At 49.0% G+C, this 13,628-nt stretch overlaps 1 protein-coding gene across 1 annotated transcript; it reads left to right on the forward strand.

The window, feature by feature from the left end:
• Nucleotides 1–1,211: 1,211 nt before the first annotated feature.
• CLEC4F (C-type lectin domain family 4 member F) lies at nt 1,212–12,393 on the forward strand (the record flags this gene model as incomplete). Its single annotated transcript, XM_079940766.1, has 7 exons — nt 1,212–1,287; nt 2,115–2,231; nt 2,554–2,649; nt 4,593–5,711; nt 10,431–10,582; nt 11,476–11,594; nt 12,249–12,393. 7 exons carry the CDS (start codon nt 1,212–1,214, stop codon nt 12,391–12,393), a joined length of 1,824 nt encoding a protein of 607 aa, XP_079796892.1.
• Between the last annotated feature and the right edge of the window lie 1,235 nt (nt 12,394–13,628).

Raw genomic sequence — 13,628 nt, forward strand, 5'->3', positions numbered from 1 at the left:
ACTCAGGAAAACACTGTAATTACTTTTTTTTTTTTTGCGGTACGCGGGCCTCTCACTGCTGTGGCCTCTCCCGTTGCGGAGCACAGGCTCCGGACACGCAGGCTCAGCGGCCATGGCTCACGGGCCCAGCCGCTCCACGGCATGTGAGATCTTCCCGGACTGGGGCACGAACCCATGTCCCCTGCATCGGCAGGCGGACTCTCAACCACTGCGTCACCAGGGAAGCCCTGTAATTACTATTAAAGTTTATGATGAAGGATACAAATGAAGAGTCCCATGCAGGGGTACAGAGGTACAGAAGGGGCCTGGCAGCATGGGAGCCTCTGTCCCCATGGAGGTGGGGTGCAACGCCCTTCTAGTATGTAGGCGTGTTCACCAGCCAGGAAACTTCTTGAAAACTCCTTGAATCTCTCTTGGTGTTTATGAGCTTTTATAACCCAATAAGAGAGGTGAGAGTTTAGTCTTTCTGAGACTATCTCCCATCTAGAAGCTAACTAGGGGTGTATTCTCAGTTCCCTTGTTAGCATAAACTCAAGTGTTGTTGAAAAGGGTTTGTTTTGAATAACAAAAGACACTCCTGTCTCTCAGAAAATTCCAAGCGTTTTAGGAGCTCGGTTCTAGGGACCGGGATTGAGACGAAATAAGTTTTTTATTCCACTAGAATCCCTTTCTTGTCATGCCAGGTGTGAGGTCCTGAGTGGGCAGAGAGTCACCTCAGCCCTTCCTTTGACCTGCAAACACCTGCTTACACTGACCCAGCCTCCTCCCTTACCTGACCTCCTGTTATTTAAGAGCGTCTGGGGCTGGGATTAAGAGTCAGCCATGGGTCACAAGGATGTTTTTTCTGCAAAGCTGAGAAAGAACCCCTGACACCCTCCTAAGTGGCCGGTGAAAAGTGTCTGTGACATTGAGGCAGAGGTTAGTGTTTGGGGCTGCACTGGAGCACGGAGAGGGGGAGGACGGGCCTGAGGGGAGGGCAGAAGCTGGTGCGGAGGGAGCGGGAGAATGGGGGTGCAGACTGGCGCCTGGGAGACTTGAGGGGAAGAGCCCAGATGGGGCGCTTCTGCAAAGTCAGCAGCGGAGGGAGGCAGGCAGAGCTGGTTAGGAATGACTCAGGAGCATATAAATCCGGGTATCGCAGCTTCACTTCCCACCACTGCTGGCCCGCAGCGTGACCTTTAGGAGCCCGGGGCAGGGAGTAGTACTGGAGGATGAAGGAAGCAGAGATGAGGGGTGACGAGGTCCACTTCTGCACAGGCAACCAGAGTGTCTCCCTGTGCTCCCGAGGTGAGAAAACTGGGGCCCCAGCCCGTCCTCGCCAGGGACTGGCCTGCTGGGCCCCAGCCCCCCGCCAGTTTCCTCAGCCCCTGCTTGGCAGGCTCAGTGCTGGCTCAGCTTCCAGAATTAGCAGGCAGGGCAGAAGGTGAGGCAGGTGAGGACAGAGAGCCTGCGGCCCACACCCAGTCTCCATGTGAAATCTCCCCGGCCCCTTTTCCTTGGGGATGGCAACCTGGCGAGAGAAAGAGAGTGAACTTTGAATTTAGGGGGACTGGTTTTGAATCCCATCTCTGCACACTGGGCTGGTCCCATGAGGCCTTAGGGACTCGTCTCTCCCCCTTGTAGTGGGTTTCCCTGTACACTCAGCCCCCAGACTCCCAGGCATAGCCTTTTTAGGACACCCATGGGGGACTTTCTGACCCAGCCAGGGAGGCTCCAGGACTGACCCATGTCAGCCCCCAAGGGCTCTGCGTCTCACCCCAGTCAGGATCGATGGAGAAAGGCTGGCCCTGGGGCGCTGAGGTCAGAGTTCCTGCTGGGTCTCCTGCCCTCCCTTCTTTCTGCTTTCATTCAAACGACACCTTGGTTGTGCCAGGTTCTGTGCCCTGTGCACGCCTTCCAGGCTCCAGGCCGTGGTCTTCTCTTAGCCTTTATGTTGCTACCACAGCCTCCACGAGCCCTGGTGCACGTCTGCGAGCACTCATTGCCCTTCCCCAAGGTTAAGTGTGGCAAGTGTTCTCAGCCCCAGCGGGCAGCCAGGAGAGGGAGTCCAAGAGGCGGAGCCTGTCTGCCCGCACAGCACAGTCTCGTCCTGGACCCTGGCTTCTCCCCTGCAGGGCTGGACCCCGGGGCAGTGGCTCCTGCAGCCCCCAAGATGCCGAGGCGTTTGCAGGCCATCCTGGCCTTTCTGGCCGCGACCGTGGTCTCCTCTCTTGTGGCTCTCTTCGTTGTGGGTAAGCTCCTAGGTGACCCGAACTCAGCTGACTCTCTCTCCTTCCTGCCTCAAGGTCCCAAAGAGCCCCAGATGTACGCCCTCTACTCCCAGGAGGGTCACTCCACCTCTAGTCCCAGGCCCGAACCAGAGCTTTCCTGGGACCTGACCAAGGCCTGTCCAAGGGGAACCTCCCAAGAGATGAGGCCCATGAGGGGAGCTCTGAGGGGTCGTTGGTGCCGTCTTCCCCCATCCCCTCTGGAACCCTGAGTGGAGGTAGGGCAGCCTGTTCCTCCAGGCTCAGTGCTGAGGGATTATGCCGACCTGGGAATGGGGTATCTCAGCTCTACAGCACCGAAGACCTGCACTGGAGACATACGCCTCCCTCCAAGAGTTTCCGGAACACAACAGTACTGGGCAGTTCCTCAAGGCACACGACTGTAAGTAGCCACAGTAGGGGGTGGGTGGGAGGGAGCTGGGACCTTGGATGCCCAGACCCTTCGGACACGCTTCTTCCCTGATACCCTCAGGGCCACGCTCCTCACAGAAAGGCATTATCTTGCTTTTTCTTTAAATGGATTTTTTGAGGTATAATTGGCACATAATACAGTATACATATTTAAAGCCTACAAACTAAGTTTTGACATACGTATAAACACGTGAAACATCATCACCATCAAGATAATGAACATATTCAACACCGTCCCCGCAAAGTTCACTTGTACCCTTTGTCATCCTCCTTTCGTTCCCAGGCAACCACTGACCTGCTTGCTGTAATATAGATTACTCGGCTTTTTCTAGAGTTTTATATAAAAGGATTTATAGTACATACTCTTTTTTTGACCTTTATCGGTCACGTGATTTGCAAATATTTTCTTTTAGTCTGTGGCTTGTCTTTTTATTCTCTTAACAAGATTTAAATTTTGCTGAAGTCTAATTTATCCACTTTTTATTTCTTTTACAGATTGTCCTTTTGGTCTGTATCTAAGAAATCTGCCTATACCAAGGTCACAGAGACATTCTCCTATGTTTCCTTCTGGAAATTTTATAGTTTTTGGGTTTTACATTTAGGTCTATGATTCATTTTGAGTTAATATTTTGAATAATGATGCAAGGTTTGGTTTGAAGTTCATTTTCTCTTTTTGCATATGGGTATACAATTGTAGAAACAATTATCCTTTCTCCTTTGTATCTTTGTTGGAAATCAATTGTCCGTACATGTGTGGGTTCGCTATTCTGTTCCATTGATCTAAGGCCCTTCTGGTCTTACCTCAGTACAGTGGCTGAGGTCTCACACACTTACCTAGGCAGGGCTTTAGAAATAGGGCAGGAATCCTCCAGAAAGGGTCCTTGCCTACTTGGGTTCTTCTCCCTATTCCTGAAAGGAGGCTGGAATGGGAGCCTCACACCATGAATGTCTGAACTTACGTCCTAGCTCATGAGGTTCACAGAGGGTGTTAGAAGAACCAGAGACAGCTGCAGGTGGGTTTGGTGGGAAAAGCCATGCAGATGGAAGGGGCTACAGAGTTTCCTTGAATGACCCCAATGACCAAAGCCTTTCACTCAGGTCTCCCACATCCTCAAATGGTTCTATAGGGACCCTTGCCCTACATAACATTGGGGGTGCCAGCCCTTTAAAAGGCTGTTGCAGCTCAGGGTTCAGTGTCACCTGGAGGACTTCCACCATAGCCTTATGATTGAGCAGAATGCTTCCTCCACGGGTACCTATTTTATTTTGTTTCTGTTTTTTTCACCCCATGGATTTGTGATCAGAAACTTTCTAAAATTTCTATATTTGTGGCCTACATGTTTTTGTGGGGTTTTTTTGCGGTACGCGGGCCTCTCACCATTGTGGGGCATGAACCCACGTCCCCTGCATCGGCAGGTGGACTCTCAACCACTGCGCCACCAGGGAAGCCCTGGCCTGCATGTTTTTTAGGTAGTAAAAATTGTGTATCAAGAGGCTTCACGCTTAGTGTACAAATACAGTGTAGGACTAAATATGGGCTTTATTCTTACCTATTTTCTTTACCATAATGACCCATCTAGTGGTGAAATTTCAGTGGAATTAAACATCAACAGCTGTCAATGATATCATCAGTTATTTTCAAGTTCAATTACAATGGCAAAATAATCCAGTAGGCAAGTATTTCAATCCTTCTGCTCCCCAGTTCACATGGGATAGTTAAGTAGGCCTTTATTTCGTTTTTGGGTTTACATTCTCAGGCGGCCATTCCCAGGGTCTGGGTGGCTACAGGATTCTTGAGGAGAACTCATAGACATTTCCCTTGGAAATCTTAAGAACACTCTGGTTGGCCCATGTAATGAATGGCTTCCCTATGTAATGGGCCTCTTAGCTGCCTTCTCCATTTCCTCCCTCCAGATCCCTACCACTTTGGCAGGGAGGCAGAGCTGCAAGAGGCTATCCAGATGTTTAAAGGGCATGTGGAGAATTCCAGCACCTGGAGCGTGGAGATCCAGATGTTGACGTACAGGGTGGACAATGTCAGTTCTCAGATCCAGATGCTCGGTGGTCATCTGGAAAATGCCAGTGTTGACCTCCAGATGGTAAAAGACATCTTAAAGGATGCCAGCACCTTGAGTTTCCAGACCCAGATGTTAAGAAGTTCGTTGGAGGGGACCACTTCTGAGATGCAGAAGCTAAAGGGAGATCTGGAAGACACACAAGCTTCACATTCCCAGATCCAGAGTTTCTTAAGAAGCGGTTTAGAAAACACTAGCACTGAGCTCCATATGTTAAGCAGAGGCTTAGAAAATGCCAACACGGAGATCCAGGTGTTGAAGGCAGGGTTAGAAACGGCAGATGCTCAGGTCCGATTGGCAAACAGTAGTTTAAAGAATGTTAATGCCCAGATCCATGTTTTGAGAGGCGATCTGGATAGTGTCAATGATTTAAGGGCCCAGCAGAAAGTTTTAAGAAGTAGTTTGGAAGGTGCTACTGCTGAGATGCAGAAGCTAAAGGGAAGTCTGCAAAATACAAATGCTTTAAACTCCCAGACCCAGACCTTTATAAAAGGCAGTTTAGGCAACACCAGTGCTGAGATTCAGGTATTAAGAGGTCATTTGGAAAGGGCTGGTGATGAGATTCGCCTGTTAAAAGGAGATTTGGAAACTGTCACTGCCCAGACCCAAACAGTAAATGGTCGCCTGGAACAGACAGACGCTCAGATGCGAGTATTAAAAACAGAGCTAGAAAGCGCCATTGCCTTAAGTTCCAAGATTCAGGTGTTAGATGGTCTTTTGAGAAACGCCAGCCGAGAGATACAGACCTTAAAACAAGGAATGAAGGATGCTGCGGCCTTAAATTCCAAGACCCAGATGTTAGAGAGAAATCTGCAGGAGGCCAGAGCTGAGGTCCACAGGTTGAAAGAGGATTTGGAGAACACCAAAGCAATGACTACGAAAATCCAGGAGGAGCAGGGTAGCCTGGAGACCCTCCGCGCAGCGTCTGCTTCACAGGAGCAGCTCCAGAGGACCCAAAGTAAGTTAGAGGCGGGGCTGGGGAGGGTAGAGTCTCCTGTCCCTTCAGCCTTTTGATTACTTCTACATGCACCCCCCTGGGAAGAAGTGTGGGTGCTGGAGAGGGTCTGGACCCCACCAAAGGCGGCATAATCCCTGCTTATCATCTGACCAGAGTGACAAAACAAACATCTGGGAAACAAATGAGATCTGGTGGAGGTGTGTAACAGGGACAGAGTGTGCTAGCAGGGCCTTATTTCCGTCTTCCTGCTAGCCCAGATGCTGTGATTTTCCTCAAGTTGTTCACCTTCTCTGACCTTCACTTTTCTCATCTGCAAAGTGGAGACACTAATATCTGCTTCACAGTGAGGATCAAATGAGTTAACACTTATAAAGCATTTAACTAAGTACCCAGCATTCTTGCATTCATCTGACAAAAATGTTTTGAGGCCCTAGGATGTGTCAGGAGCATAAAGATGAACAAGATGTGATGCCTACCCTTGAAGCTTGCAGGCGGGTAGAGCAGCCTTGCACAAAAGGCATAAGAGGTGCTATGTTGGGAGCAGGTCTAAAAACTGGGGTTGAGGAGGAGCAAAAAAGAAGGAAAAGAAGGGATCTTCACCGGGCTGATGTCCTCTGGTGTAGACAAGGATCTTCCAAGGGGAGAAGAAATCTTCCGGGGGAGAAAGGATCAAAAGATGCTTCGATGGTAATTTGGCCCTTGAACTGAGTCCTGAAGGACCAGTAGGTGCTCGCCAAGCAGATAGGATAAGGGAACAGCAGGTCACAGGCATGGAGATGTGAACCATGAGGTTCCAGAAACTTCAGGCAGTTTTGTCTGACAGGACTGTGGCCAAGTGGGTGGTTGATGAGGCACAGGCTGAAAGGACAGTAGGCAGGGGCCAGAGTGGTGGCTTTCAAACTGTTTTGAATGTAACTACAGCATGAAATCCATCTTACATTGTGACCCAGTGTAATTATGTGTCACACACACACACTCACACACACACACACACACACACATTTCAGAAAGCAAAACTTTTACCACACGAATGATAATATTTTATAATCTATTATTTATAATAGATTATAATCTACTTTAATATTTTATAAGATTATTTATTATTATTATAAAATATTATTTTATAATCTATTCTCCAAAAAACCCTACAACCTGAGTACAACCCATTAGTGGGTTGATGACTGTGGCTGGAAAAACACTATGTGAAGAAGGAAGGCAGACCTGGAGAGACACCAGCTAGATGCGGAAGGCCTCTGAGCTTGGATTTCTTTTTTTTTTAATGTATTTTTAAATTTTTAAAAAAATGTTTACTTATTTGGCTTCATTGGATCTTAGTTGCGTCACACGGACTCTTTAGTTGCGGCATGCGAACTCTTCGTTGCGACATGTGGGATCTAGTTCCCTGACCAGGGATTGAACCCAGCCCCTCTGCATTGGGAGTACAGAGTCTTAGCCACTGGACCACCAGGGAAGTCCCTGAGCTGGGGTTTTGTCCTTCAGGAAATGAGGATCTATCGAAGGGCTTCAAGGGGGCTGGCTAGATGGGTCTCCAGGCTGAGACAGGGAATAAAAGAGGAAGACAAGCAGCAAGATTTGGACATGCTGAGTCTGAGATGCTTTGGGGGTATTCAAGTGGCCATCATCTGCAGGCTGTCTGGAGAGTAGGAGAGGGGCCCTGCTGTGCAGAGAGATGCAGGAGCCCTGGGTGTGCTGGTTGTGGTTGTGGCAGTGGGAGTGGGGAGTTTGCATGAGATAAAACGCTTCGTGAGGAGGAGGCTGAGGGTGGAAACAGGAAGTCAACCTTTAGGTGGCAAGAAGGGAAAGAGGTGTTTTTGAAGGATACTGGAGAAGGCAGTCTCAGAGGCAGGAGGAGAACTAGGAGATGTGCAGTTGGGGAAGCCAAGGAAGGAGAGCATTTCAAGAAGGGAGTGGCTAATTCTGGCAAATATCTAAGAGAGGCCAGGTAAAAAAATCAATAAGCAACCGCTAACTTCAGGCAATTAGTAAGTCACTGGAATAAAGTTTCAGTGGAGAGCTGTATGTGGCCTGGAGGCCAGACCATGGTCAGTGGGACGTGAATGAGAGATCAGGTGCCCAAGTCATTCAGGGGCCTTAGCTGAGAAGAGGAGAGAGATGAGGCCAAGGTGAAGGGGATGGAAGGGTAGAAGGGGGGATTAAAAAACAACCTGTATTTCATACTAATATCACAAAACTTACATATTAATTATAGACAATGTGGCAAATATTGAAAAATAGAAAGATGAGACTATGGCAACTTGTATTTCTGTAAAAATGTCCATTTCTACAATAAGAACCCACTGCTAATATTTTGGTGTACTTCCTTGAGAGGGTTTTTCTAAATTAGGATAGGCTTGATCTGCGGGTCAGAAAAAGGCACCAGCGAAGAGGGAGGAGATTGAAGGAGAGAGAGACCCGGGGGGTGGGGTGGGGTTGGGGAGACAGTGGTGGATGGGGGGAGACAGAAAGAGAGAGAGAGGAGAGAATGAAATGCACAGCTGAGTGATTGGCCTTGAAGGGTTGGGATAGTACTTGAACCTCTGAGGCTGGGAGGGGAGGAGGTGTGGAAGTAGATGTTCACCCAGGTTTGCAGATGTGGGTACACGACACTGAGGGAGCTGGATATTTAGTGGTGTCTCTGCAGAGCAGGAGGTCCCTGGTGAGAGAAGAGGGAGGGAATTGTGAGGGAGGGGGCCATTTGGAGCATCTGCTGAAAAGATGGGGCTGACAAATGAGGGGCTTGACAGACAGCGCTGAGGACCAACTCTACTGTTTTGCTCTGCTGCCCTCTGTCAGGAGCCTGGAAGTCTTCTCTTCTTAATGGCTCTCCTATGCTGTCCTCTTAACTCCCTCCTATATCTTGCTACTGCTTTGGTACGGACCAATGCTTCTCCACCTTGGGGACACACTGGAATCACCCAATGAGCTTTTCAAGAATGATGCCTGGAACGAACCTCCAGAACTCTGACTTTTCTTTGGGGAGAGGGGTGGTTCTGGGATGCAGCCTGGGCATCAGAGTTTTTTAAAAGCTCCCTAGGTGGTTCTAATGGGCAGTCGGGCTAAGAACCATTAGTTTAACTTCTTCTTAAAGGGCCACACAGTCGATATTTTGGGCTTTTGGCCGAACAGTCTCTGTTGCAACATCTCTGCTGTTGTAATGATGAAGGAGCCAAAGACAGTCTGTAAACTAAAGGGCATGGCTGTGTTCCAATAAAACTTTATTTATAAAAAGAAGCTGCTGGTGGGCTGTAGTTTACCTAGTCCTTGGTTTAGACTGCTGTTTCTCAGACTTTGGAGTGTATCAGAATCACTTGTTAAAACGCAGATTGTCAAAAAACAATTTTGGATTCAGCGGGTCTGGGGTGAGTCTGAGAATCAGCATTTCTACCAAGTTCCCAGGTGCTGATGCTGCCGGTCCTGGGACGACACTTTGAAAACCCCTGGTTTACACACTCACCATTTATTATTCAGACATTGCAGTTGTGTTGTAATCGGTGTCTCTGGCCCGATTAAGATTGCCTTCTTCCTGTTGAGCGTCCACACCGTCACCAGGCTGACATTTTCACAGTGCAAATCTAAGCATATCATGATCCTTCTTTAAAACCCTTCAGGGCTTCCCACTGCTCACAGGAAAAATCTTCCAAATTCCTTTACATGGGATGTGCGATCTTGTGCTGGTGAACCTGTCCATGTTCATTTCCCATCCCTTGTGCACTGACCGTTCCAGTACTTGAACAGATCAGGCTATGCCAGGCTGTTTCACGCCTTCATGCTTTTGCGACTACTCTGTCCCCTGCCTGGAATGCTCTCCTTGGCACTGCCTATCTGGAACACTCTTCCTCAGTCTTTTAAGACTCAGCTCAAGTGACCTCTCACCTAAGGTGTCCTTCCTGAGCCCCACTTCCAGCCCAGGTGAAATAGACCACACCCTCTTTTGTGCCTCTAACATGCAATGGTTTTCAATCAATGTATCTTCAACACCGTTTTGAGCATCTGTCTCATTTACTAGACAGTGATTTCCTTGAGGGCATGAATCATGTCTTACTGATTTCTCTATAACAGTCCCTGATCCATAGAAGTTGAGGAATGTTGAACAGAAGAATAGATGAATGAATAAGTGAGTCTATTTTGGCACCATTTCAAGCAGCTGTGATAAGGATGATGTTAAAGAAAAGAGAATGTCAGGACAGGAGAGATGAAACAGCTGAACGAATCAGGGCGTGTGCTCACGGGATGAGCTATTAGAGTCTGAAATTGTGAGGTCAGGCAGACCAGGGGATGAAAAGGTCCCAAGTGTGGTCCTGGATGTGGGCAGCTGAAGTGGATGGAGATGAAATCAAGGAAATGAGGGACGCTACAGGTTGGCTGCGAACTCTCCCAGGGAAATGGCAGGAATCGAGGTGCAGAGAACTGTCAGGTGATAGCAATGAGTTGGGAAAGAGGGTAGTATAGCTAGGAAGCAGGAGCCTCGAAAGAGCATTGCTGGGTAGCAGAGCTGTCTGAATATCCCCGGAGTGACGGAGCCAGATGTCCTGAGCCGCTGCTGGGCAGTGGGCTGGGGGTGAACCCTCCCAGGCCGTGCCCCTGTAGCACTGGGCATCAAGCATTGCATGGGCTTGTGACCCTCAGTGCTCAGTCCCTGGACAGATCAGGGTCCACAGCCAACTCCTGGTTCTCTCTCCTCCCCTACCTTTGCTCCAGATCAACTCCTCCAGCTGATCCTGCAAGGCTGGAAGTCCTACAGTGGGAGCTTGTATTACTTTTCTTTTGCCAAGAAGACCTGGCAGGAGGCTGAGCAGTTCTGTGTGTCCCAGGGAGCCCACCTGGCCTCGGTGACCTCTGAGGAGGAGCAGGTCAGAGCTGTGGGCTTGGGTGGTGCTGCAAGGGTTGATGGGATATCAGGGACTTCGGTGCTTTGGCCTTCCCCCTCTTGGAGTGGGCATGGCGGAGATCTTCATGCCTCCTCTGTCAGTCAGGGAGCAAATATTTAGTGAATTGTGACGAGCATCTTGCTCTGGACGTACAAGCACTGACAGCAAACCCCAATGTCCTTAGTGAATGAGGGAGACACCCAGAGGAGTCAGCAGAGAGGAAGGGCAGAGGGAGGTGGCACCCTTAATGTGTTGGGTGCAACCTTCCCTCCCCATTCCCTCATTTTTCTCTCAGTCTTCCTCTCTAGTTGTCAATCTTGATTTTAATGTCAGTTCCTCTAATGGCTATGGAAGGTCCATGAGCAGAAGATGCAGGCTTCTTGGGAAGGCCAGACACACATATGAGTTTGAGGACCACCAAAGGCAATAGAGCCCTAGAGTGGCCCATATGCCGAAGCTTCTTATCAGAAGTTACTAAGGTTATTGACAAGGGCCCACTGTAGGTTTGGTCAAATTTAACTTACAGACCTGTCCAACCCTTGTGATTCTCCTGAGACTGTTCTTGTCTGTCCGCCAAAGGACATGCTATTTTGTAAAACACATCTTCTTAAAAAAACTGTGACCAGATCTGTCTTTGTCCCAGTAAGACCACACTCCTCACCAGGTCAACATGGGAGAGCTGGACTTCCCTGAGGTGACCTGGCTGCTGCCCTAGATCTGGAAAACCATGGAATGCATAGGGAGGGGGCCCAGCTCCTGGAAAGTGGGCTTTATGTCCCTGGGACTAGGGAGGGCGTGGCTTGGATTCCTCTTCCATGCGGCCTGGTGAACAAGCTCCTCACACGAGGTCACACGACCCTGCCTTTCCTCCACAGGCATTTCTGGTACAGTTCACGAGTGCCTCTTACCACTGGATTGGGCTCACTGACAGCGATTTTCAGGGCTTCTGGCGCTGGGCGGATGGCACACCATTCAACAGTGCCGGGAGCAGTGCGTGAGTCCAGCCACTGTCTGGTGCCGTCCCAGGCACTGTCTTGGGCAGGTCTGGCTAGAGACTCTGTCCTGTGTGTGTATCCCTGCCCATGAAGTGTTAGTGTTCTGTGTGATATATGTGTATGATGTGTGTGTGTGATGTGTGTGTATATATGATTGTGTGTGTGATGTGTGTGTATATATGATTGTGTGTGTGATGTGTGTGTGTGTATCATGTGTGTGGTGTGTGTATGATGTGTGTGTACACCAGCATAGCTGTGATCCTCGCCTGGACCCCTAAACGGGGGCATCAGAACAGGACAGGTCCTGGGACTGGTAGGCAGCCTATGAGTGGGTCTTTCTGTTTTGTTGTGTTTTGTTTGTTTTTGCCTATCCTATACCTTACTACTTAGGCCTGGTCCCAGGGAGCTTTGCCCCCATCTGAAGGTATCTGAATATGAATTCTGGGGTGGGGACTTGCAGCTTTAGACACCCTTCTCATCCCTCCATTCTCAGTAACTAAGGACAACCTCAGCAGAGCCATCCTGAGGACACCGCTGGCCCCATCCTGGGGCTACCAGGGTATTAGGGACCTGTGTCACTTCAGCTCCTTATGCCACAGCAGGGCAAAGGGATACTTCTTTCATCTAGCATAATAAAGCCCTCTTGTTTCCAGGTTTTGGGACAGGAATCAGCCGGACAACTGGCTACACAAGAATGGGCATACGGAAGACTGTGTTCACATGCAGCGGAAGTGGAATGACATGTACTGTACCGCCCTCTACCAGTGGGTCTGCAAGAAGCCCATGGGCCGGATGTAGCCTGAAGGCAGGCGGAGCTGAGCCCCTTCTCCAGGATGCCTTGGGAGCCTCTGAACTCAGCTTGCTCTCTGGGGCCTTCCACTTGGCCTTTGTTTCTCCTGCCCTGTCCTTTTGAAAAAATCTTTCCAACATGTTTACCTCATGTGACCCAGCACAAGCAATATCTCCTCAAGGCAAGAGCCTTGTTTTGCCTCTGTATCTCCCTTGGCAACCAGCACAGGCCTGTCAGACAGCAGGTCCTCAATAAATACTCGGATGAACGAAAGTTTAGACTTGTCTCTGTGACAGCTGCCAGGCTTGCTGCTCCCTGCCTTGGTTCTCCTTCCCTTGGGGTACCTTCTGTCTTGAAACAGGCATATCTTGTTTAAGGGCTTTATAGCTAGGAACTTCCAGTTGGTTTGTTGAAAACAGCAGAGGTTTAACGCAAACTACAGGGACTTGGGAGGAGTACGAATTCCCAGAAAGTCATAGACACCCCAGGTGTTCTCTGTACTTTCTTTGTAGAAGGTGGGGCTGGAGCTGGATTTTTCCAGCCCTTTAAATAACTCCAAAAACTCATTTCTCTCGGGTTGCTGGCTTTATCTTGTCTTCGGACTTTTAACTCTCAGAGCCATTTCTCTGACTCTTCCTGTCCCCATTCACCCTTCCAGGGACTCAGCTTTCTGCCAGCTCAGCTTAGAATGAGAATTTCTAGACCAATTTTATTTTGCAGCAAATACTGGAATCGCATCGTAGGCCTGCCCAGGGAATGCTATGCAAAGTTCTGGAGCTCTTTCTCTTCATTACTCTCCTTTCCACTCTGCTCCCCAATTCTGGAATGCTCAGTCTCCCCAAACTCCCATCTTTCTCTCCTCAGCCTAGTGAGACTGCCGCACCCTGTGTGGCACCCTTTCCCCTGCCCTGTGGTCTGGAAAAATCCACCAGGAAGAAATCCAGGGAGGGTCTTGGGATCATCCAGTCAAATCCTGGTTTTGCTCTGCCTGTTATCCGATGTCTGAAAACAATAGTTGCATGTGTTTTGTCCAGTTTTCAGGTTGCTTAGAGCAGAAGGGCTGGTCCAGTGACTCCGTCATGACCAGAATTAGAAACCTGTTCTTTTATGACATATTTGGCTGAAGTGGACTTTAATCCGTTTTTATTCATATTTTTCTTTTGGCTTTTCCTTTGGCTTTTTCTTTTATGGTTTCTTCCCTTTTTTTTTTAACATCTTTATTGGAGTATAATTGCTTTACATT

The sequence above is a fragment of the Stenella coeruleoalba genome, assembly GCF_951394435.1.
Source record: "Stenella coeruleoalba genome assembly, chromosome: 13".
NCBI classification, from domain to species: Eukaryota; Metazoa; Chordata; class Mammalia; order Artiodactyla; family Delphinidae; genus Stenella; species Stenella coeruleoalba.